Source organism: Ovis aries, chromosome 1, assembly GCF_016772045.2.
Source record: "Ovis aries strain OAR_USU_Benz2616 breed Rambouillet chromosome 1, ARS-UI_Ramb_v3.0, whole genome shotgun sequence".
In the NCBI taxonomy this organism is placed as follows: domain Eukaryota; kingdom Metazoa; phylum Chordata; class Mammalia; order Artiodactyla; family Bovidae; genus Ovis; species Ovis aries.
The window spans coordinates 163,838,201-163,865,221 of record NC_056054.1 but is presented as its reverse complement, the minus strand read 5'-3'; the positions used below and the strand labels follow the sequence as shown (position 1 = coordinate 163,865,221).

The 27,021-nt window shown below is 39.7% G+C and overlaps 1 protein-coding gene across 3 annotated transcripts in view; it reads right to left on the bottom strand.

The window, feature by feature from the left end:
* LOC105609869 (soma ferritin-like) overlaps positions 1-27,021 on the bottom strand; it is a 78,229-nt gene that overhangs the window by 31,879 nt on the left and 19,329 nt on the right. Inside the window, exons 1-4 of one of the 3 annotated variants that reach the window (XM_060416583.1) lie at positions 18,358-18,518; positions 17,236-17,379; positions 15,485-15,610; positions 14,158-14,401 (exon numbers count right to left, since the gene is read on the bottom strand). In XM_060416583.1, coding sequence (XP_060272566.1) covers positions 14,183-14,401; positions 15,485-15,610; positions 17,236-17,379; positions 18,358-18,459 — 591 coding nt within the window. In that variant the 5' untranslated portion in view covers positions 18,460-18,518 and the 3' untranslated portion in view covers positions 14,158-14,182. Of the gene's footprint in view, positions 1-14,084; positions 14,402-15,484; positions 15,611-17,235; positions 17,380-18,357; positions 18,519-27,021 lie in introns of those variants that run through there. The other 2 variants (XM_012188505.5, XR_009600882.1) reach the window with 2 other exon arrangements.

Genomic DNA, 27,021 nt, shown 5'->3' with positions numbered 1-27,021 from the left:
ACCAAACAAAAGAGGAAGAGATAAGGAATCTACCCAATAAAAAATTCTGCATAGTGGTAGTGAAAATGATCCAAAATCTTGAAATCAAAATGGAATCATAGATAAACAGCCTGAAGACAAGGACTGAGCAGATGCAAGAAAGGTTTAACAAGGACCTAGAAGAAATAAAAAAGAGTCAATATATAATGAATAATGGAATAAATGAGTTCAAAAACACTCTGGAGGGAACCAACAGTAGAATAACAGAGGCAGAAGACAGGGTAAGTGAGGTAGCAGATAGAATGGTAGAAATAAATGAAACAGAGAGGAAAAAAGAAAAACGAATTAAAAGAAATGAGGACAATCTCTGAGACCTCTGGGACAATGTTAAATGCCCCAACATTCTAATCATAGGAGTCCCAGAAGAAGATGAAAAGAAAGACTATGAGAAAATACTTGAGGAGATAATAGTTGAAAACTTCCCTAAAATGGGGAAGGAAATAATCACCCAAGTCCAAGAAACCCAGAGAGTCCCAAACAGGATAAACCTAAGGCGAAACACCCCAAGACATATATTAATCAAATTAACAAAGATCAAACACAAAGAACAAATAATAAAAGCAGCAAGGGAAAAACAACAAATAACACACAAGGGGATTCCCATAGCATAACAGCTGATCTTTCAATAGAAACTCTTCAGGCCAGGAGGGAATGGCAGGACATGCTTAAAGTGATGAAAGAGAGAAACCTACAGTGCAGATTACTGTACCCAGCAACAATCTCATTCAAATATGAAGGAGAAATCAAAAGCTTTACAGATAAGCAAAAGCTGAGAGAATTCAGTACCACCAAACCAGCTCTCCAACAAATGCTAAAGGAAATTCTCTAGACAGGAAACACAGAAAGGGTGTATAAACTCAAACCCAAAACAATAAAATAAATGGCAATGGGATCACACATATCAATAATTATCTTAAATGTAAATGGGTTGAATGCCCCAACCAAAAGACAAAGCTTGGCTGAATGGATATAAAAACAAGACCGCTATATATGTTGTTTACAAGGGACCTACCTCAAAACAAGGGATATATACAGACTGAAAGTGAAGGGCTGGAAAAGATATTCCATGCAAACAGAGACCAAAAGAAAGCAGGAGTAGCAATACTCATATCAGATAAAATAGACTTTAAAGCAAAGGCTGTGAAAAGAGACAAAGAAGGCCACTACATAATGATCAAAGGATCAATCCAAGAAGAAGATATAACAATTATAAATATATATGCACCCAACATAGGAGCACCACAATATGTAAGACAAATGCTAACAAGTATGAAATGGGAAATTAACAATAACACAATAATATTGGGAGACTTTATTACCCAACTCACACCTATGGACAGATCAACTAAACAGAAAATTCACAAGGAAACACAAACTTTAAGTGATGCAATAGACCAGTTAGACCTAATTGATATCTGTAGAACATTTCACCCCAAAACAATGAATTTCACCTTTTTCTTAAGCTCACATGGAACCTTCTCCAGGATAGATCACATCCTGGGCCATAAATCTAGCCTTGGTAAATTTAAAAAAAAAAAAAAAAGAAATCATTCCTAGCATCTTTTCTGACCACAGTGCAGTAAGATTAGATCTCAATTACAGGAGAAAAACTATTAAACATTCCAACATATGGAGGCTGAACAACATGCTGCTGAATAACCAACAAATCACAGAAGAAATCAAAAAGAAATCAAAATATGCATAGAAACGAATGAAAATGAAAACACAGCAACCGAAACCCTGTGGGACACTGTAAAAGCAGTTCAAAGGGGAAGGTTCATAGCAATTCAGGCATACCTCAAGAAACAAGAAAAAAGTCAAATAAATAACCTAACTCTACACCTAAAGCAACTAGAAAAGGAAGAAATGAACCCCAGGGTTAGTAAAAGGAAAGAAAACTTAAAAATTAGGGCAGAAATAAACGCAAAAGAAACGAAAGAAACCATAGCAAAAATCAACAAAGCCAAAAGACAGTTCTTTGAAAGGATAGATAAAATTGACAAACCATTAGCCAGACTCATCAAGAAACAAAGGGAGAAAAATCAAATCAATAAAATTAGAAATGAAAATGGAGAAATCACAACAGACAACACAGAAATACAAAGGATCATAAGAGACTACTATCAGCAACTATATGCCAATAAAATAGACAACTTGGATGAAATGGACAAATTCTTAGAAGAGTACAACTTTCCAAAACTGAACCAGGAAGAAATAGAAAATCTTAACAGACCAATCACAAACACGGAAATTGAAACTGTAATCAGAAATCTTCCAGCAAAAAAAAGCTCAGGACCAGATGGCTTCACAGCTGAATTCTACCAAAAATTTCGAGAAGAGCTAACACCTATCCTAATCAAACTCTTCCAGAAAATTGCAAAGGAAGGTAAACTTCTAAACTCATTCTACGAGGCCACCATCACCCTAATACCAAAACCTGACAAAGATGCCACAAGAAAAGAAAACTACAGGCCAATATCACTGATGAACATAGATGCAAAAATCCTTAACAAAATCCTAGCAAACAGAATCCAACAACATATTAAAAAGATCATACACCATGACCAAGTGGGCTTTATCCCAGGGATGCAAGGATTCTTCAATATCCACAAATCAATCAATGTAATTCACCATATTAACAAATTGAAAAATAAAAGCCATATGATTATCTCAATAGATGCAGAGAAAGCCTTTGACAAAATTCATCATCCATTTATGAGAAAAACTCTCCAGAAAGCAGGAATAGAAGGAACATACTTCAACATAATAAAAGCTATATATGACAAACCCACAGCAAACATTATCCTCAATGGTGAAAAATTAAAAGCATTTCCCCTAAAGTCAGTGGGCACAAGGGTGCCCACTCTCACCACTACTATTCAACGTAGTTCTGGAAGTTTTGGCCACAGCAATCAGAGCAGAAAAAGAAATAAAAGGATTCCAAATTGGAAAAGAAGTAAAACTCTCACTGTTTGCAGATGACATGATCCTCTACATAGAAAACCCTAAAGACTCCACCAGCAAATTACTAGAGCTAATCAATGAATATAATAAAGTTGCAGGATATAAAATCAACACACAGAAATCCCTTGTATTCCTATACACTAATAATGAGAAGATAGAGAAATTAAGGAAACAATTCCATTCACCATTGCAACGAAAAGAATAAAATACTTGAGAATATATCTACCTAAAGAAACAAAAGACTTACATATAGAAAACTATAAAACACTGATGAAAGAAATCAAAGAGGACACTAATAGATGTAGAAATATACCATGTTCATGGATGAGAAGAATCAATATAGTGAAAATGAGTATACTACCCAAGCAATCTATAGATTCAGTGCAATCCCTATCAAGCTACCAATGGTATTTTTCACAGAGCTACAACAAATAATTTCACAATTTGTACGGAAATACAAAAAAACCTAGAATAGCCAAAGCAATCTTGAGAAAGAAGAATGGAACTGGAGGAATCAACCTGCCTGACTTCAGGCTCTACTACAAAGCCACAGTCATCAAGACAGTATGGTACTGGCACAAAGACAGAAATGCAGATCAATGGAACAAAATAGAATGCCCAGAGATAAATCCACGCACCTATGGACACCTTATCTTTGACAAAGGAGGCAAGAATATACAATGGAGTAAAGACAATCTCTTTAACAAGTTGTGCTGGGAAAACTGGTCAACCACTTGTAAAAGAATGAAACTAGAACACTTTCTAACTCCGCACACAAAAATAAATTCAAAATGGATTAAAGATCTAAATGTAAGACCAGAAACTATAAAACTCCTAAAGGAGAACATAGGCAAAACACTCTCCAACATAAATCACAGCAGGATCCTCTATGACCCACCTCCCAGAAGATTGGAAATAAAAGCAAAAATAAACAAATGGGACCTAATTAAAATTAAAAGCTTCTGCACAACAAAGGAAACTATAAGCAAGGTGAAAAGACAGCCTTCAGAAAGGGAGAAAATAATAGCAAATGAAGCAACTGACAAAGAATTAATCTCAAAAATATACAAGCAACTCCTGTAGCTCAATTCCAGAAAAATAAACAACCCAATCAAAAAATGGGCCAAAGAACTAAATAGACATTTCTCCAGAGAAGACATACAGATGGCTAACAAACACATGAAAAGATGATCAACATCACTCATTATCAGAGAAATGCAAATCAAAACCACAATGAGGTACCATTTCATGCCAGTCAGAATGGCTGTGATCCAAAAGTCTACAAGCAATAAATGCTGGAGAGGATGTGGAGAAAAGGGAACCCTCTTACACTGTTGGTGGGGATGTAAACTAGTACAGCTGCTATGGAGAACAGTGTGGAGATTCCTTTAAAAACTGGAAATAGAACTGCCATATGACCCAGCAATCCCACTGCTGGGCATGCACACTGAGGAAACCAGAATTGAAAGAGACACATGTACCCCAATGTTCTTCACAGCACTGTTTATAATAGCAACCTAGATGTCCATCAGCAGATGAATGGATAAGAAAGCTATGGTACATATACAGAATGGAGTATCACTCAGCCATTAAAAAGAATACATTTGAATCAGTTCTAATGAGATGGATGAAACTGGAGCCTATTATACAGAGTGAAGTCAGCCAGAAAGAAAAACACCAATACAGTATACTAATGCATATATATGGAATTTAGAAAGATGGTAATGATAACCCTGTATGTGAGACAGCAAAAGAGACACAGATGTATAGAACAGTCTTTTGGACTCTGTGGGAGAGGGTGAGGTTGGGATGATTTGGGATAATGGCATTGAAACATGTATATTATCATATGTGAAACACATTGCCAGTCCAGGTTCAATGCATGATACAGGGTGCTCGGGGCTGGTGCACTGGGATGACCCAGAGGGATGAGATGGGGAGGGAGGTGAGAGGGGGGTTCAGGATGGGGAACACATGTACACCTATGGTGGATTCATGTCAGTGTATGGCAAAACCCATACAATATTGTAAAGTAATTAGCCTCCAATTAAAATAAATAAATTTATATTAAAAAAAGAAAAAACACAATGAAAGGCGGTAAGAGAGGAAAGTCACTAAAGACATACAGAAAACAATGTATAATGGCAATAGAAAGCCCTTCTCCATCAGTAATTTACATGTAATTTAATTACATGTAAATGGGTTAAACTCCCAGTCAAAACATATTGAGTGGCTGATGAATAAACAAACAAGATCCAAGTAAATAAATAAATGTTCGTTCACAGTTTGCAACTATTCCATATCAAAGTAGTCCGCATATGTTAATAAACTATGGTTTATTTCCCTTCCTTTTTCTCTATAGCATCTACATATCAGTTCCCCACCAAGCCCTTTCCTCTTTTGTATTGATCATTGTTATTTGAGATGGGAATTTCTAAATCATTCCTTTTTAAGAATTTCCTGAAGGTTAAAACCTAGGCTAAGTGATTTTGATACTTTTTGCTAAACCAGTACATCTTTTCTGCAGTCAAAAATTAACTGGCTTCCTACAGTCTAGGTTGCCTTCATGATACTTTATGAGGACTTGCCTTTTTGCACTTATGTACCTAAAGTTTCCATAAGGATCTTCTGTTAGCATAGCCCTATAACTGAAACCTCAGTTCAGTTCAGTCCAGTTCAGTCGCTCATTCGTGTCCGACTCTTTATGACCCCACGAATCTCAGCACGCCAGGCCCCCCTGTCGATCACCAACTCCTGGAGTTCACTCAGACTCACGTCCATCGAGTCAGTGATGCCATCCAGCCATCTCATCCTCTGTTGTCCCCTTCTCCTCCTGCCCCCAATCCCTGCCAGCATCAAAGTCTTTTCCAATGAGTCAACTCTTTGCATGAGGGGGCCAGAGTACTGGAGTTTCAGCTTTAGCATCAGTCCTTCCAAAGAAATCCCAGGGCTGATCTCCTTTAGAATGGACTGGTTGGATCTCCTTGTAGTCTAAGGGACTCTCAAGAGTCTTATCCAACAACACAGTTCAAAAGCATCAATTCTTCAGCATTCAGCTTTCTTCACAGTCCAAATCTCACATCCATCCATGACCACTGGAAAAACCATAGCTGTGACTAGACAGACTTTGTTGGCAAAGTAATGTCTCTGCTTTTAAATATGCTATCTAGGTTGGTCATAACTTTCTTTCCAAGGAGTAAGCCTCTTTTAATTTCATGGCTGCAATCACCATCTGCAGTGGTTTTGGAGCCCCCAAATAAAGTCTGACACTGTTTCCACTGTTTCCCATTTATTTCCCATGAAGTGATGGGACCAGATGCCATGATCTTCGTTTTCTGAATGTTGAGCTTTAAGCCAACATTTCACTCTCCACTTTTTAAGAGGCTTTTTAGTTCCTCTTCACTTTCTGCCATAAGGGTGGTGTCATCTGCATATCTGAGGTTATTGATATTTCTCCCTGCAATCTTGATTCCAGCTTGTGCTTCTTCCAGCCCAGCATTTCTCATGATGTGCTCTGCATATAAGTTAAATAAGCAGGGTGACAATATACAGCCTTGACGTACTCTTTTTCCTATTTGGAACCAGTCTCTTGTTCCATGCCCCGTTCTAACTGTTGCTTCCTGACCTGCATACAGGTTTCTCAAGAGGCAGGTCAGGTGGTCTGGTATTCCCATCTCTTTCAGAATTTTCCAGTTTATTGTGACCCACACAAAGGCTTTGGCATAGTCAATAAAGCGGAAATAGAGGTTTTTCTGGAACTCTCTTGCTTTTTCCATGATCCAGCGGATGTTGGCAATTTGATCTCTGGTTCCTCTGCCTTTTCTAAATCCAGCTTGAACATCTGGAAGTTCACGGTTCATGTATTGCTGAAGCCTGGCTTGGAGAATTTTGAGCATTATGTTACTAGGGTGTGAGATGAGTGCAATTGTGCGGTAGTTTGAATATTCTTTGGCATTGCCTTTCTTTGGGATTGGAATGAAAACTGACCTTTTCCAGTCCTGTGGCCACTGCTGAGTTTTCCAAATTTGCTGGCATATTGAGTGCAGCACTTTCACAGCATCATCTTTCAGGATTTGAAATAGCTCCACTGGAATTCCATCACCTCCACTAGCTTTGTTCGTAGTGATGCTTTCTACGGCCCGCTTGACTTCACATTCCAGGATGTCTGGCTCTGGTGTGATCTAGATGATCACACCACCATGATTATCTTGGTCTTGAAGATCTTTTTTATACAGTTCTTCTGTGTATTCTTGCCACCTCTTCTTAATATCTTCTGCTTCTGTTAGGTCCCTAACATTTATGTCCTTTATCGAGCCCATCATTGCTTGAAAAGTTCCCTTGGTATCTCTAATTTTCTTGAAGAGATCTCTAGTCTTTCCCATTCTGTTCTTTTCCTCTATTTCTTTGCATTGATTGCTGAGGAAGGCTTTCTTTTCTCTTCTTGCTATTCTTTGGAACTCTGCATTCAGATGCTTATATCTTCCCTTTTCTCCTTTGCTTTTCACTTCTTTTCAGAGCTATTTGTAAGGCTTCCCCAGACAGCCATTTTGCTTTTCTGCATTTCTTTTCCATGGGCATGGTCTTGATCCCTGTCTTCTGTACAATGTCATGAACCTCAGTCCATAGTTCATCAGGCACTCTGTCTATCAGATCTAGGCCCTTAAATCTATTTCTCACTCCCATTGTATATTTATAAGGGATTTGATTTAGGTCATACTTGAATGGTCTAGTGGTTTTCCCTACTTTTTTCAATTTCAGTCTGAATTTGGCAATAAGGAGTTCATGATCTGAGCCACAGTCAGCTCCTGGTCTTGTTTTTGTTGACTGTATAGAGCTCCTTCTTTGGCTGCAGAGAATATAATCAATCTGATTTCAGTGTTGACCATCTGGTGATGTCCATGTGTAGAGTCTCCTCTTGTGTTGTTGGAAGAGGGTGTTTGCTATGACCAGAGCATTTTCTCGGCAAAACTCTATTAGTCTTTGCCCTGCTTCGTTCTGTATTTCAAGGTCAAATTTGCCTGTTACTCCAGGTGTTTCTTGACTTCCTACTTTTGCATTCCAGTCCCCTATAATGAAAAGGACATTCTTTTGGGGTATTAGTTCTAAAAGGTCTTGTAGGTCTTCATAGAACCATTCAGCTTCAGCTTCTTCAGTGTTACTGGTTGGGGCATAGACTTGGATAACTGTCATATTGAATGGCTTGCCTTGGAGATGAACAGAGATCATTCTGCTGTTTTTGAGATTGCATCCAAGTACTGCATTTCGGACTCTTTTGTTGACCATGATGGTTACTCCATTTCTTGTAAGGAATTCCTGTCTGCAGTAGTAGATATAATGGTCATCTGAGTTAAATTCACCCATTCCAGTCCATTTTAGTTCGCTGATTCCTAGAATGTTGACGTTCACTCTTGGCATCTCTCGTTTGACCACTTCCAATTTGCCTGGATTCATGGACCTGACATTCCAGGTTCCTATGCAATATTGCTCTTTATAGCATCGGACCTTGCTTCTATCACCAGTCACATCCACAACTGGGTATTGTTTTTGCTTTGGCTCCATCCCTTCATTCTTTCTGGAATTATTTCTCCACTGATCTCCAGTAGCATATTGGGCACCTACTGACCTGGGGAGTTCCTCTTTCAGTATCCTATCATTTTGCCTTTTCATACTGTTCATGGGGTTCTCAAGGCAGGAATACTGAAGTGGTTTGCGATTCCCTTCTCCAGTGGACCACATTCTGTCAGACCCCTCCACCATGACCCACCCATCTTGGGTGGCATGGCTTAGTTTCATTGAGTTGGACATGGCTGTGGTCCTAGTGTGATTAGATTGACTAGTTTTCTGTGAGTATGGTTTCAGTGTGTCTGCCCTCTGATGCCCTCTTGCAACACCTACCGTCTTACTTGGGTTTCTCTTACCTTGGACATGGGGTATCTCTACACAGTTGCTCCAGCAAAGCACAGCTGCTGCTCCTTACCTTGGACGAGGGGTATCTCCTCACTGCCGCCTCTCCTGACCTTGAACATGGAATGAACTGAAGCCTCATTAGCAGATAAATGATATAATTTTTGCACTCAAGAAGTATTCCTCACTTTTAGGAAGTAAACATTTTAGTGTGTGTCGTATGACACACACTCTATTATTACTGGATTTTTTTTCTCCTCATTCTCTTCCTTTAAGTATCCTAGATGATAACTGTTTGGAGCAACTGAAGTCATAGGCTTTAGTTCAGAAAGCCACAACAGTGCACAGGTTTTTCTGAGAATAGGATTTGCAAAAGTGGTAATTGTCAGAAATCAATAGCAAATATTCACTCCCAAAAGGATGAGGTCCCATTATGAGTGAGAACTTCTGTGATCAAAGAGGGTTAGTGCAACAAGAGGGTTGGAGATAGAAGTAGAATACGTTTGGATGAGGAGTCACACAGAGGTGGTAGATTCAAGAAAATAGAACTAATGGCATTTTTCATAAGACTATAATAACTTTAAATTTTGTATGGAAACATAAAAGACCCCAAATACTCAAAACAATCCAGAGAAAGATGAACAGAGCTGGAAGAATCATACTCCCTGCCTTCAGACTATACCACAAAGCCACAGTAATCAAAATAGTGTGGAACTGGCACAAAAACAGATAAATAAATCAATGGAACAGGAGAGAAAGCCCAGAAATAAACCCATGTACTTATGATTAATTAATCTATGACAAAGGGGGCAGCAATATACAATGGAGAAAAGATAGTCTCTTCAATAAGTAGTGCTGAGAAAACTAGACAGACACATATAAAAGAATGAAACAAAAGTATTCTCTAACACCATATGCAAAAATGAACTCAAAATGGATTTAAGACCTAACTGTAAGAGCAGATACTATAAAACTCCTTGAGGAATATATAAGCAGAACACTCTTTGACAGAAATTGTAGCAATATTTTTTTTGATCCCTCTCCCAAAGCAAAGGAAACCAAAGAACAAATAAACAAGTGAGACCTAATTAAACTTACAAGCTTTTGCACAGCAAAGGGAACCATCAACAAAATAAAAAGAGTCTACTGAATGGGAGAAAATATTTGCAAATGATATGATTAATAAGGGGTTAATATTCAACATATATAAATAACTCATACAACTCAACATCAAAAAAACAAACAATCCATTTAAAAGATGTACAGAAGAACTGAATACATTTTTTTCAAAGAGGAAATGCAGATGGTCAAAAGGCACATGAAAAGATGCTCAACATTACTAATCAACAAAGAAATGCAAATCAAAACCACAATGTGTTATCACCTCATAGTGGTCAGAATGGTTATCATCAAGAACACAAATAGGAGACTTCCTTGGCAGTCTGTTGGTTAAGATTCCATACTTCCAATTCAGGGGCCTCATGTTCCATCTTTGGTGGGGGAACTAAGGTCCTACATGCCATGAAGTGGAACATAAATAAATATAAAAAGAACAATCCAAAGTCACATTTTAAAAAAAGAACAGAAATAAATGTTAGTGAGGATGTGGAGAAAAGGGAACCCTCCTGAAGTGTTGGTGGGAATGTTAATTGCTGCAGCCACTGTGGAAAGCAGTATGGAGGCTTCCCAAAAAACTAAAAATAGAAATACCACATGGCCCAGCCATTTAATTCCTAGGTAAATTTTGAAAAGAACAGAAACACTAATTCAGAAAGATACATGTACCCCAACATTCATAGCAGCATTAGTTATAATTGCCAAAGTACGGAAGCAACCTATGAATCCATCAACAGATGAATGGATAAAGAAGATGTAATATGTATATACAATAGAATATTGCTTAGCCACAAGAGAATGACATTTTTGTTACAACTGGAGAAGGCTCTATCTAATAGTTAGAGGCCAGGGATGCTCCTAGACACCTTACAATGGGAAGGATTACTCCCTATAACAATGGGTCGTTAGCCTCAAAATACTAATAGTGCTGAGGTCGAGGTCTTCTTTGGTGGCTCAGTGGTAAAGAATCTGCCTGCCAATGCAGGAGACATGGGTTCAATCCCTTTTCCAGGAGGATCCCACATGCCATGGTGCAACTAAGCCCTTGTACTGCATCTATTGATCCTGTGCTCTAGAGCCTGGCACTCAAAACTACTAAGTCCATGTGCTGCAACTACTGAAGCCCATGTGCCTTAGAGCCTGTGCTCCACAACAAGAGAAAGCACCACAGTGAGAAGCCTGTGCACCACAGCCAGAGAGTAGCCCCCCACTCGCCACAACTAGAGAAAACCTGCTCAGCAATGAGGACCCAGCACAGCCAAAAATAAATAAAATAATAAAAAAAATTAGTCACAGGAATGTAATATATAGAATGGGGAATATCATCAATTAAAAAAAAATAGTACTGAGGTTGAGAAATGCTGTTTAACGTTCAGAACAAAATAATTAGTGCTGAGGATAATGTGGTTTTGTCTTATTCTCAATTTAATATGAATTTCTATCATTCACTAATAAGTATAAAATTAATATAAATTAGTAACTGTAAAAGTGAGAACTTTATTGAAGAGTGCTTTGTACACTAGTATTTCTCCAGTGGTGACAAGTTTGACATGGCAATGATTTTCAAGATGTGTGACTTGTAGAAAAGGTAGGAAAAATCCATGATGTGGTTGACTATTCCCTAGGGGCATACCCTTTCCCATTAGAATTGCTCAAGCATAGCACACTTATATTAATATCAGCTAGGTTACTTTGAATCTGCCCATAGAAGCCCATGCCCTTACATTTTGCTATTGAAACAGTGATATTGTTCACAGTAAAGGTCTTCAGGTTAAAAGCTTCTGATAAGTTTAGTGTATACCTGAATTGGTCTATTCTATCCTAGGTCTATTAATTTCCCCTTCCAGTGTTTGGAAGATTTTTCTTATTTCTGCTTCTAATATTGGTGAAAAAGCTGTTATTAATACATCAGCTCAGTTGCTCAGTTGTGTCCGACTCTTGGCAACCCCATGAATCACAACATGCCAGGCATCCCTGTCCATCACCAGCTCCCAGAGCTCACTCAAACTCATGTCCATCAAGTCGGTGATGTCATCTGGCCATCTCATCCTCCGTCGTCCCCGTCTCCTCCTGCCCCCAATCCCTCCCAGCATCAGGGTCTTTTCCAGTGAGTCAACTCCTTGCATGAGGTGGCCAAAGTATTGGAGTTTCAGCTTCAGCATCAGTCCTTCCAATGAACACCGAGGACTGATCTCCTTTAGGATGGACTGGTTGGATCTCCTTGCAGTCTAAGGGACTCGCAAGAGTCTTCTCAGCACCACAGTTAAAAAGCATCAACTCTTAAGCGCTCATCTTTCTTCACAGTCCAACTCTCACATCCATACATGACCATTGGAAAAACCATAGTCTTGACTAGACAGACCTTTGTTGACAAAGTAATATCTCTGCTTTTTAATATACTGTCTAGGTTGGTCATAACTTTTCTTCCAAGGAGTAAGTGTCTTTTAATTTCATGGCTGCAATCACCATCTGCAGTGATTTTGGAGCCCCTCCAAAGTTAATACATCAGTTTTCCTTAAATGATGACTTAATGGCAAACTTTTTCATCCTTGATGCTTTAAAATGTCACTATAATAGATTTCTTTCCTCTTGGAACTCTAATTAGATCTTTTGTTGCAACTCCATGTTTTAACTTTTAAAGACCATTTCTTTATTCTTTTGCCAGAGAACTTCTTAGCTTACTTCCAGATCACTTGTTTGATTAGCTGTGTTTATTTGAATATTCAGCCCATTTGTTAACTTCAGTTTTCCCAAGATATATAGTTGGTTCTTTCTCATGATCACTTATCCTTGTTTCAAACAAGATTATTCTAAGATTAAGTGTATTAAGATTCTGGCTTAATTTCAGTGATTTGTTTTCTTACTGTCAGTGCTTCTCTTATGTACCGGCTTTCTACATGTTTAAGCAGTGGCACTATTTATTGAACAAATAACAGAATACATAATCTGAGCAGGCACTGTTTTTAGATACTTTATATAATCCTTAATCCTTTTATTTGGACATGACTAACCAACTAAGCACAACACAGCACAATCCTTTTATTAACTTTATGAACTAAGTAATAGTAATCCCACTTTACAGATGATTAAACTAGATCAATGAGTAAGGCAAATAAACTTATTTGAAGCCACTGAGTTAGTTTTCAAGTCAGGACACAATCCTATAGAGCAGTGGTCTCCAATCTTCTGGTACCAATGACCGGTTTCAAGGAAGGTATTTCTGCCGACCAGGGGTTGGGGATGGTTTCAGGATGACTCAAGTACATTTATTGCACACTTTATTTCTATTATTACATCAACTCCACCTCAGATCATCAGACATTAGATCCCAGAGTTTAGGCACCTGTTACAGACCCCTCCTTTACCGAGGTGCTACTAGACACCTGAGGCCCTTGGGTGTGATCCGTGATTGCATGCTCATTCTTTGCTCCTGAAAGCAATTCCCCCAGTAGTTGCTGGCTAGCCCACAGAGGAGGGGGTAGGGCCATCCTAACACTGGTCTGTCGTGTCTTAGTTACCTGTGTACCCGTTCTCTATGCCTGCCTCCAGCACTGGAAGGGCACCTGGGTTGCAGCTATGTATTCACTGTATATCTTTCAAGTGAAGTCATCTTTTCTAGACCAAGAGCTCTTGTTTAAGTTTAGCTTTGCATTTACTAGAAAACCCTAGTATTTTGTAAACTTAATATATTCAGGGGAGAAAGAAATGGCAACCCACTCCAGTATTCTTGCCTAGAGAATCCTGTGGACAGAGGAGCCTGGTGGGCTGCTGTCTATAGGGTCGCACAGAGTCGGACATGAATGAAGCAACTTAGCAGCAGCAGCAGCAATATATTAAGTTGTGGGGAGGAGAATTAGCAAGACATTAGGTTTTGCTATTTAATTTCATCTGTGTCCACTTGGACTAACTGAGTCTACTAGAACCTGACTCTACATCTGGGTGTTGAGGGATTTTTTTTTGTTTTTTAAGTCTAATGCATCCACGGTACTTCAGGAAGCTTTCAAACTCCCATGTATGAACCTAACTTACTTGTGCTCCAATAGCAATTTTTCTACACATAATCATAATGCAAAACACATTTATTTGCATGTACAACAAGGAGGATTAGGATCTGAGATGAAAAGAAAAACATACTTCTGTCGAATGGAGATCAGGATTCTTAAGGAGCTGACTTTGGGACCTTCTGGGCAGGAGGACTTGGAGAGTTGCCTGCAGATTCTGTCTCTTGACCTGCTGTTCCAGATGGTCCGGCGACATTTTCAGGCTGTCCTTCACTCTGGGTTGACTTTTCCAAATCCATCTGATAATTAAGCTGGTATTCCAGATAGCTTAAATTCCTGGTCTGTTCATCCAGGAACTTTTTCGTGAAGCGTAAGAGCTACAGAAATAAAAACAAGAAAAAACTCATTAAGGACCTTGTCTGCAGCAGGAGACAATCTAATCTGCTACCCAAATTATAGTTCATGGACAAGCAGTTTTAGGAGCTTGTCAGAAATGCAGAATCTCGAATCTCTTCCACTCCTACTAAATCAAAATCTATGTTTTAAGAAGGAACTAGATGATTTACATGCATAATGAAGTTCAAAGGCATCAATCTCTGACATTCAAGACCTCCAGATGAACACAAACATCCACTTTTTTAAAAAGTTATTTGAGTATAGTTGGTTTACAATGTTATCTTTTCTTAAAATTATTTTAATTGGAGGATAATTACTTTGCAATACTGTGATTGTTTTTGCCATGTATCAACATGAATTGGCCACAGGAATATGTGTGTCTCCCCCCGCCATTCTGAACCCCCCTCTCACCAAACACCCACTTTCAGTGAGTATGAGCATTAAGGCATCTCTTCAAAAGCACAGATTAATTTAATAAGCTACTAGTGTAGTGGTTTTTCACCCTATTTGAATCGTAGGTAAGTGTCAAGTAGGCTCCCAGACCTCATTCCCAAGCACTGAAATTTTAGGGTTCTGGTGTAAGGCTCAGGCATTTGATAGTTTTCAGGGGTCTACAGTGAGTCCAATATGCAGCAAGGCTGATAGCTCTTCTACTAGATCATTTTCTTCAACCTCCAGAGAAACTAAGAAGTTTGGTGAGAAATGTTATCACTGCAATAGAGTGTTCACATTGACCAAAGAACACTTCAGAGAAGTCTATAGAATAGGTCACCATCGACATTCACTTTTGTGGGGGTAGTCTAGGATAGCAATTCTCAAGATGGGTTTATTTAAATATCCAGAGTGCAGATTATCCCCGAAAAGTCTTCTCCATTTTGTGTTGAGTTGCATTCCTCCTTACCAGGGTCCCTGCTCCTCTACTCCTCCACCTCCCAACTACTCTAAGAAATAAGTTCATATACTTCCTTCAGAGGAAATAAACTCATTAGATGATCCATTGCCTTGGGTTCATTTCCTAGAAGCAAGCCATCATCTAGAAGTGAAATGACCCGTTTACTACTTACATTGGTTTCTCTGTTCCTAGAAGCTGAGGCCTTCAGGTCTTGAAGGAGCTCATTTAACTCATTCTCCAACTGCACAGCAGACAGTAGAGCTTGTTTACCAGTTCCCCAGTTATCTAAATCAGGCCTCTGTTGGAGAGAAACAGGGAAGTCACTCTCCTAGCTGAGGCACAGCTTAGTTATACCCTACTTCCTGGGTAGATTTATAGGCCTGCAGAGGCCAGTAGTTTCCATGGTTTGTGGCATGATGGAATCAGTGAAGCCCCTTAAATACTGCTGTCTGGCTTTCAGCAGCAGACCTTCTGACTTAATTGGTACTGAGGAGCAGGGCTTTTCAAAGTTCTCCAGGTGACTTTAATGTTCTGCAAAGCATGGCTACCACTAGGCACAGTTATGTGTGCTCTTCCATTAGCTCTGGAATTCCTTTAGCTTTGGAGAGTAGTTCAGTTCAATCATCACCAGACATTTAGTTGTCTTTGGAGACCTGGAGTTAGAAGAACCCTTCAGAAAAGGAGGGATATTTCCAAATGTAATAGCTTCAAGTAAGGTTTAGATTGTTTCTTTAGAGTATATCAGAAAGATTAGGAGTAAATCAATTTTAGATTGTCACTTTCTCTTTCCTGGTTTTAGAACATAAATATGTATGTTTGTGTTAGTCACTCAGTTGTGTCCGACTCTTTGAGACCCCATGGACTGTAGCCCGCCAAGCTCCTGTATCCACTGGATTCTCCAGGCAAGAATACTGGAGTGGGTTGCCAGTCCCTTCTCCAAAGGATCTTCCTGACCCAGGAATTAAATCCAGGTCTTCTACATTGCAGGCAGATTCTTTACCATCTGAGCCACAGGGGAAGCCCTTTGAGAACATAAATGCCTATTCTCTATCATTTGGGTGTGTCCCTATTCATAATGTTTAAGTTGGTAATAGTAATTATTCCTAAGAAAGAGGAAATAAGAGACAAGTGTGTAGCAACAGGGCTTCCCTGGTGGCCCAGCGTTAAAGAATCTGCCTGTAATGCAGGAGACCCAGGTTCAATCCCTGGATTGGGAAGATCCCCTGGAGGAGAGCATGGCAACCCACTCTTTTACTCTTGCCTAGAGAATCCCATGGACGGAGGAGTCTGGCAGGCTTCAGTCCATAGGGTCGCACAGAGTCGACAGACACAACTGAGGCAACTAAGCGGCAGTGGCAGCATGTAGCAATTAGAATGTACAACTCTACAAATGTAGAGTCTGTTCCAGTGGAAAAAAGGTTTGTTTTATTAAATACATTGAAGAGGCAGCTGTATTAACTACATGAGGATGTATCTGAATTAAAGAGCTAACATAAGATACAAACCACTCTAGAAGAGAACAGTAGATCTCAAAACTATACAGAGGATTAGAATCATCTGGAGCGCTTGTTAAGCTCTTTAGCTCCTTGGGCCCCACTCTTAGAGAGGGTAACTCAGTTTCTTAGAGTGGGGCCTATGAATTTGCATTTCTAATAAGGTCCCAGGTGACACTGGTGCTGCTGGTCCAGAGGGTCACACTTTGTATCGCTCTTTCAGAAAAGAAAAACTAAGATTTAGTGACTGAAATTTACTCAAAATGATATGAAGAGGTTATAAACAAGATACTTGCTTACCCTCAGTCAGCTGCTATAATCCCATGTAGGAACATGAGTAATGAAACAAGTCAGACAACAACTAATAACTTTGTTATCTAGACCCAGCAAAGGCCCTATAGAGATCACCATAACAAAGCTACATCATCACCTTAATCACCGGAAGACAGATTGTACACTTATATTTTCTTAGATATTTTATGAACTGCTTTGCATGCTCCCTCTTCACATCAGCTTGGTCTTGGAAGAATGTATGAAAAGTAGGTGCTTCTGAATCTTCAATGTAATAACAGGCCTGGAGCAGGGATAAGAATGGGGAGAGACTGCAGGTGAGAGGAGTCGATGTTTAGGACCAGAATCTCACGCAAACACACTGTTATCTCTATGGCTGTCCAAAAGAGGCCTTCTTTGTTCAGTCCAGGGTTCTCAGTTTGCTCTTTGACTTCCAGAAGGCCCCAACTGCCTTCATAAACCCAGGCTACCTCAAAGAGATGCGACTCAGGTTTTAACACACTGGTGCCTAGCATTTGGCCATTAGGCCTCTTTAAGGGTCAGGTTTATGAACCCTATATGCTAGCACTATAACCAGTATTTATGTGGACAACTGGCAGAAGTCCAGCATAAAGTAAGTGACGTTCAAGAGTCAATCTTGGGACGTCTCTGGTGGTCCAGTGGTTAAGAATCCACCCACCAATGCAAAGGAAACTGGTTTGATCCCTAGTCCAGGAAGATCCCACATACTGCAGGGCAACTAAGCCCATGTGCCCTGGAGCCTGTACTCTACAATAAGAGAAGTGACTGTAACGAGAAGTCCATGCACTGCAACTACAGTACTTTCTACTCACCATAACTAGAGAAAGCACACACAACAGCAATGAAGACCCAACGCAGCCAGTAAGTAAATAAACTTAAGAAAATGTGTAAAACCATTGAACTCTACGAAAGTCAAACTATTTCATTAACCCTACCATATCAACACTAGCTTCACACTAGCAGATAGATGAAAAATTATTTATAACCGTGTCTGATGCCCACGCCAATTTTGGGACTACTCTGGAAAAGAATTATTCCTCCAACTATTCACCCACAGTTTGCAATCACAGGTCTAAATCACTGGGCCTCAGAGCACCAAAATCCCAGCTGCTAAATTGTTGTTCCCTCTAGTATCAAACAACAAACATGCCTGCAACAAAAATGAGTAAGGCTTTGTGAGATATATTACCCAGACCAGATCTGAAACCTCCCTGACAGTGACTCCAGGACACATACTAACCATAGATAAATAAGCATCACTGACATGCAGCTCGTAAGATGCTATCCGATTAATAGCATCCCTACATTCTTCAGAAAGAAGGCCCTTTGCCTGGGATGCCATCTCAACGTTAGGAAAAACCAGGCATAAAAAGTGCTGCCCGCCAAAGTAAGAGACTTCTTAAATACTAACAGGCTTAAATATATATATAGCCAGCCCACTTCTATTCAGCTGGAAACAAGATGAAATGCTATTCAGCTGAGATTACAGCTACTGACCTACCAATGCGGATGTTGTTTTGCATGAAAGAACCAATCTGATAGAGGAAAAGGTGGGGAAAAAAGTGAATTCTCCTAACTATCCCAGCCAGTGTTTTGTATTTGCCCTCATGTTCTCTGACTGATTTGAGGAGGCTGATTTAAACACTTCCTGAATGGGGAAGCAGTAACAGAATAGACTCATTACCTTTAATTGTTTCCTTTTTTTCAAAAAGTACTTATGGCATATGATGCTAGGTCCTATGGAGAATCTAAGAAAACTGACTAAAATACACTTTTTGCCTATAAGGGACATATTCCCTTCTCACAAGGCCTCAACATATACAATCTTAGAGCAGGATATGATGGGACTTCTGACTTGTCAGAGCTCCCCAGTGGTAAAGAATCTGCTTGCCAACTCAGGAGACACAAGAGACGCGGGTTCGATCCCTAGGTCAGGAAGATCCCCTGGAGGAGGAAATGGCAACCCATTCCAGCATTCTTGCTGGGAAAATTCCATGGACAGAGAACCTGGTGAGCTACAGTCCACAGGGTTGCAAAGAGTCAGACACAACTGAACACACACAAGCTTCTGAATTCTTAAAGGCATATTTATAGGAGGGAATTACAGCGGGTTACATTGATAAACTGGCATTTGAAATTGGCCTTGGAGTGTGGGTAAGAATGTAGAGAAATAGAACTGGAAGAGGGTGTTTCACCTGGAGAAAGGGCACAGACAGGCTGTAGGGTCCAGATATAAGGCTGGTTTCTCCAAGCTACAGTAAGACCCTTCCATGTGGGAACCTTTTGGTTCTTTCTCCATTAGGAAATGATAGCTGCTGAATCAATATTTGTTACCAAAAAAATTATTTTACATGTGTAGTGGTATAAGATCTCCCATAGTGTGGTGGATTCTTAGTTTGAGCCTAAGCCACATCTGGTTACACTGAAATAGAAGTGACAGGTCATCAAAAGTCTCTCTCGGTGAGGCAGTGAGGATCGAGGGGCTCCTGAGGGAGAGTGCATCCTAAGAGAAGGGGCCACGCAGCCTACGTTTGGCCCAGTCATGAAGACAAGTTCTTCAGAGAGAAGAAATCATTATAAAAGGGGCTATTATTTGCTACTTTTGTTTTCTGACCCAACACTGCTCTTATTGTAGCCTCAGAGTGTGTCTTGAGTGGGTGTTCCTCAGACCGTCACTTGTATATGAATCACCTGGGACTCTTCTTAAAAGGCAGATTCTGATATACAGGACCTGAGAGTCTGCATTTCTAACAATTCTGCCCAATGATGCTGGCCCATGGATCACATTTTGAGTAGAAATTGTCCCAAGACATGGGACACAAATAGTCTGCTGGGGAACCTCCAAGGGGACATTCCGTGTTTCCTTTTGTTTAAAAAAAAATATCTATATTATTTAAAAATTTTATTTTTAATTGACTGATGATTGCTTTATAATATTGGTTTGGTTTCTGTCATACATCAATGTAAATACGTCTGAGTTGAGGCACTGGGATCTTCATTGTGGTGCTCAGGGCTTAGTCACCCTGCAGCATGTGGGATCTTAGTTCCCTGACCTGGCACCGAACCCATGTTCCCTGCTTTGGAAGGCAGATTATCAACCACCAGGGAAGTGCAGTCTATGCTTCTGCACACACCACAGCACTGCTTTGGCATTTCCAGGACGTCTGTGGCAGCATCCTGGGGAAGGCAGTGTCACTAGAGAACTCAGCAACATCTAGCCCATGATGGTTAGAGCTGAGAAGAGGAAAGAAAAAAGGAGGTGACTAGACAGGTAACTGGTTTTACTTATAGCACAAGTGAAACATTATCTGAAATCCCAGAAAAATTTGGGGGACCTTTTCGTGACATTACGGTCCTATGTGAGAAGTGAAGACAGTTCCATTCAGCTCAGTTGCACAGTCCAACTCTTTGTGACCTCATGGACTGCAGCACGCCAGGCCTCCCTGTCCATCACCAATTCCTGGAGCTTACTCAAACTCACATCCATTGAGTCAGTGATGCTATCCAACCATCTCATCCTCTGTTGTCCCCTTCTCCTCCCTTCAATCTTTCCCAGCATCAGGGTCTTTTCAAAACAGTCAGTTCTTCAAATCAGGTGGCCAAGTATTGGAGTTTAAGCTTCAGCATCAGTCCTTGCAATGAATATTCAGGACTGATTTCCTTTAGGATGGACTGGTTGGATCTCCTTGCTGTCCAAGGGACTCTCAAAAGTCTTCCCCAACACCACAGTTCAAAAGCATCAATTCTTCAGCACTCAGCTCTCTTTATAGTCCAACTCTCACATCCATACATGACTACTGGAATAACCATAGCTTTGACTAGACAGAACATTTTTGGCAAAGTGATGTCTCTGCTTTATAATATGCTATCTAGGTTGGTCATAGCTTTTCTTCTAAGGAGCAAGTGTTTTTTCATTTCATGGCTGTAGTCACCATCTGCAAGTGATTTGGGAGCCCCCCAAAATAAAGTCTCTCACTATTCCCACTGTTTCCCCATCTATTTGCCGTGAAGTGATAGGACCAAATGCCATGATCTTAGTTTTCTGAATGTTTTAAGCCACCTTTTTCACCCTCCTCTTTCACTTTCCATCAAGAGGCTCTTTAGTTCTTCACTTTCTGCCATAAGGGTGGTAACATATGCATATCTGAGGTTATTGATATTTCTTCCAACAAGCTTGATTCCAGCTTGTGCTTCATCCAGCCTAGCATTTCTCATGCTGTACTCTGCACAGAAGTTAAATAAGCAGGGTGACAATATACAGCCTTGACATACTCCTTTCCCTATTTGGAACCAGTCTATTGTTCCATGTCCAGTTCTAACTGTTGCTTCCTGACCTGCATACAAATTTCTCAGGAGGCAGGTAAGGTGGTCTGGTATTCCCATCTCTTTTAGAATTTTCCACAATTTGTTGTGATCCACACAGTCAAGGATTTAGCATAGTCAATAAAGCAGAAGTAGATGTTTTTTTGGAACTCTCTTGCTTTTTCAATGATCCAACGGATGTTGGCAATTTGACCTCTGATTCCTCTGCCTTTTCTAAATCCAGCTTGAACATCTGGAAGTTCAGAGTTCACATACTGTTGAAGCCTGGCTTGGAGAATTTTGAGCATTACTTTGCTAGTGTGTGAGACGAGTGCAATTGTGTGGTAGTTCAAGCTTTCTTTGGCATTGCCATTCTTTGAGACTGGAATGAAAACTGACATTTTCCAGTCCTGTGGCCACTGCTGAGTTTTCCAAATTTGCTGGCATATTGAGTGTAGCACTTTCACAGCATCATCTTTCAGGATTTGAAATAGCTCAACTGGAATTTCATAACCTCCACTAGCTTTGTTCACAGTGATGCTTCCTAAGTCACTTGACTTCACATTCCAGGATGTCTGGCTCTAGGTAAGTGATCACACCATCCTGGTTATCTGGGTCATAAACATCTTTTTGACACAGTTCTTCTGTGTATTCTTGCCACCTCTTCTTAATATCTTCTGCTACTGTTAGGTCCATACCATTTCTGTCCTTTATTATGCCCATCTTTGCATGAAATGGTTCCCTTGATATCTCTGACTTTCTTGAAGAGATCTCTTGTCTTTCCCATTCTATCATTTTCCTCTATTTCTTTGCACTGATCACTGAGGAAGGCTTTCTTATCTCTCCTTGCTACGCTTTGGAATTCTGCATTCAAATGGGTATAGCTTTCCTTTTCTCCTTTGCTTTTTGCTTTCCTTCTTTTCACAGCTATTTGTAAGGCCTCCTCAGACAGCCCTTTTCCTTTTTTGCATTTCTTTTTCTTGGGGATGGTCCTGATCCCTGCCTCCTGTACAATGTCATGAACCTCTGTTCATGACAAGTGTCAACAAAATCTGGATTATTACTGTTAATATGACTCCATCTACAAGTTGTAAATCTGGAAGATAATGGTTTTACCTAGTGGGAGATGATAATGAGAGTTTGAATATTTCAGGATAATCTAGAAGATATTTTTATGTAAATATTCCATGATTCTACCTTTCCATCTGGGCCAAAAACACATAACTGCACACATCTGAAGAAAATGTTCCTATTCTTGTGGATTAAATATTATTAAGAAATATTGCTCTCTCAATCCCAAACTCCCAATTATCCCTCACTGCACCTCATTTCCCCTCTGGTGACCATATGTTTGTTTTCTAAGTCTGTAAGCCTATTTCTGTTTTGTAAATACAAGTTCAATTGTATTATTTTGTTTAGATTCTGCATAAAAGTGGTATCATATGATATTTGTCTTTCTCTGACTTACTTTGCTTAGTATGATAATCTCTTAGAGTCTATCCTGCTACTGCTGCTAAGTCACTTCAGTCATGTCTGACTCTGTGTGACCCCATAGATGACAGCCCACCAGGCTCCCCCGTCCCTGGGATTCTCCAGGCAAGAACACTGGAGTGGGTTGCCATTTCCTTCTCCAATGCATGAAAGTGAAAAGTGAAAGTGAAGTCACTCAGTTGTGCCTGACTCTTAGCGACCCCATGGACTACAGCCTACCAGGCTCCTCCATCCATGAGATTTTCCATGCAAGAGTACCATGTTGCTGCAAACAGCATTATTTATGTGTACATATATATATATATATATATATATATATATATATGATGGAATATTACTCAGCCGTTAAAAAGAATGTGGTGTGGGGTCTTTATACATATACGTTGTGTGTGTATATATATATATATATATATGTGGTGTATATATAGACACACACCGCATCTTATTTATCCATTATTCTATTGATGAACATTTAGGTTGCTTACATGTATTGGCTGTTGTAAACAGCGCTGCAGCAAACATTGGTGTGACACACTACTATATTTAAAATAGACAACCAACAAGGACCCACTGTATAGCACAGGGAACTCCACTAAATATTCTGTAATAACCTAAATGGGAAAAGATATTGAAGAAAGAATAAATACATGTATAGCTGGTAAAGAATCTGCCTGCAAAGCAGAAGACCATGGTTTGATTCCTGGGTCAGGAAGATCCACTAGAGAAGGGATAGGCTACCCACTCCAATATTCTTGGGCTTCTTTGGTGCCTCAGCTGGTAAAGAATCTGCCTACAATGCAGGAGAACTAGATTCGATCCCTGGGTTAGGAAGATCCCTGGAGAAGGGAAAGGCTACCCTTTCCAGTATTCTGGCCTAGAGAATTCCATGGACTATATAGTCCATGGTGTCATAAAGAGTCAGATATGACTGAGTGATTTTCACTTTCATATATGTACATATAACTGAATCACTTTGCTGTACACTTGAAAAGAACACAACATTGTTAATCAACTATACTCCAATATAAAATAAAAATAAATAAATAAAATATGACACAAACAAACTTATCTATAAACAGAAGCAGACTCACAGGACATAGAGAACAGATTCGTGATTGCCAAAAAGGAGGAGGGCTGGGAAGGAATGCATTGGGAGTTTGGGATAAACAAATGCAAACTATTGTATACCTGTATAACTGAATTGGAGAAGGCAATGGCACCTCACTCCAGTACTCTTGCCTGGAAAGTCCCATGGATGGAGGATCCTGGTGGGCTGCAGTCCATGGGGTTGCTAGGAGTCGGACACGACTGAGTGACTTCACTTTCACTTTTCACTTTAATGCATTGGAGAAGGAAATGGCAACCCACTCCAGTGTTCTTGCCTGGAGAATCCCAGGGACGGGGGAGCCTGGTGGGCTGCCGTCTATGGGGTCGAACAGAGTCAGACACGACTGAAGTGACTTAGCAGCAGCAGCAGCATAACTGAATTATTTGCTCTATATCAGAAACTAACACAACACTGTAAGTTAGCCATACTTCAATAAGACAAATTAACATTTTAAAATGAACTGTTGCTATCCAATCACTTAAAAACAACCTCATCAATGTATAGAAAAAACAAGAGGGAAATAACACATCATAAAAAACAACTGAGTTAGTGTAGTGGCTTTATAAGTAATTTTTTCCCATATTTTTTCAACTTTTATAATTATGTATATATATATTTCATTTTAAAAAAGGAAGCTAACAGATACCTTTCTGGAGAATTAGCACAATGTATTTTCCTAATTGGGTTTCCTAGGTGGCGCTAGTGGTGAAGAACCCACCTGCCAACGCAGGAGACATTAGAGGTGAATGTTCAGTCTGGGTCAGGAAGATCCCCTGGAGTAGGAAATGGTAACCCATTCCAGGATTTCTTGCCTGGAAAATTCCATGGAGAGAGGAGTTGCAAAGAGTCAGACATGACTGAAGTGACTTAGCGCACACATTCATTTCCTAATTGTAGCTCCATATATGTATTTATGAATATATTTTTTCTAGTTAAAAAAGTAACGCATTATCATTACTAAGAAGTATTCCAAAATTACAGAAATACATAATGTAGAATGTGAAAGCCCAGGGGTAACACTGAAATTCCAATACCTATTTTAAAAGCTAATTTGATCCATAATACCACTATTAAATTTTGTTAATCTAATGAACTGACTTCTGAATTATTGGATACAATCAGACTGGTACAGGCACCCTTTCCTCTGGGATCTATTGAAAACAAAAATAGTTTTTAAAAAATTGCACAATGCCTCTCAAAAATGTTTTGACCTAATCTAGACTTTCTGTCCTAATCTTATCAACTCTCTAATGATTCAGGAAAAAACAAGCAATGCTCTTCTGAATTTAATTAAAACTAATAAATCCTTATCTTTAAACATAAAATATCTTTAGTAGAGCATCTATTATTCTCTATATTCTGTTCTTTGTGCACGTTTCCCTTATTAGTTTATAAGCTTCATGAGGAAGCTTAGTCATCTTTGTATATCTCTTTGTAGAGCTCATAGTATGGTGCCTTGTCCATAGAAAGCACTCGATAAATTACACTGAGCAGTTTCAAAGTAAAAAGGAAACTAAAAATTTAAAGTCATTTGTTGTCGAGGAAGAAACAGTAGCAAGAGCCAAATGAGTACTTTGCATTTTGGAAAAGCAGGTTAAAAGTTCCCCCAAATTATGGGGGAGGGTGAAAGCAGGGAATTCCTTGAATCTTTAAAATGAGTCTTAGGGACTTGCCTGGTGGACTAGTAGCTAAGACTTCATGCTTCCAATGAAGTTTCGATCCCTGGTCAGGGAAATAGATTTCACAAGCCACAACTAAAAAAGATTCTGTGTGGCTCAATGAAGATTGAAGAACCCACATGCTGCAGCTAAGATGAGATAAATAAATTAAAACAAATATTGAAGAATGAGCCTTAAAAAGAAAAGACCACACTTAATGTGGTCCTGGTACTGAGTGGGTCCTTAAACATTTTTATTAATGAAAGAGTGAGAAGTAATTTATCAAGATAGCTCACTAGTAAACTTTAAAAGTTCAGATGTCACAAGTGATTCTGATGAAAAAAGACATCTCCAGAAATCTGTGTGCCTGCACATATGTCCTGTAGCCTCTACTTCTGGCTTTAGAATGGCTATCTTATTTTCCAGAACATGTTTTCTGACTTTCACAGTCTGGGTTTGGTATCCCCACCTTTGTGCTCCTTGGTTATAGTCATTCTTTCCACATCTTTGTGACTTCTTGCTTATCTGTATGAATTCTCTACGAGTTCATGAGCTCTTTGAAGGTGCTTGCTGGGTCATGACTTGGTATTACCATCATCTAGCATAGACCTGGACGTTGCAGGTCGTCAATAGATATTCATCCACTAAGAGTGAATGCGTAAATGGTCAAACACTGGGAGGGCAAAAACAGAAACACGGAAGACAAATATACGGGGGAATGGAATGTAAAAGAAATATCAGGCAATATGAACTTTCATATGTATTCATATGTTTCAAGCTAATAGCAACAAAGATCTGAGGCAAGAAGTACATGGCAGGGTTAGGAGATGGAGATGTTTTTAGCCAAAAAGAACAAAGTAGAGAAATTCCCTGGTGGTCCAGTGGTTAAAAAATCTGCCCGCCAGTTCCGGGGACATGGCTTTGATGCCTGGTGCAAGAAGATTCCACATGCCTCAGGACAACTAAGGTGGTGCACCGCAACTACTGAGGCCTGTGCGCCTGGAGCCCATGCTCTGAAACGAGAGAAGCCACCGCAGTGAGAAGTCCAAGCTCCGCACTAGAGAGTAGCCCCCAGCTGCCAAAACCGGAGAAAGTCTGCGCACGACAATGAGGACCCAGAACAGCCAAAAACAAAGACCATTAAATGAAAAAAAGAGAACACAGTAGAGAGAAAGAGACACACTAATGGGACAAAAATTGAAGTTAGACAAAGACAGAGAGAAAGCAGAATAACTGAAGTGGTATATAAAAGAGAAACATGTAGATAAACCCAATCTCAAATATTAATAGAGAAATATGAATAGTAGGGAAGTAGGAAGTAGTGTGCGTGTGTGTGTGTTAGTCA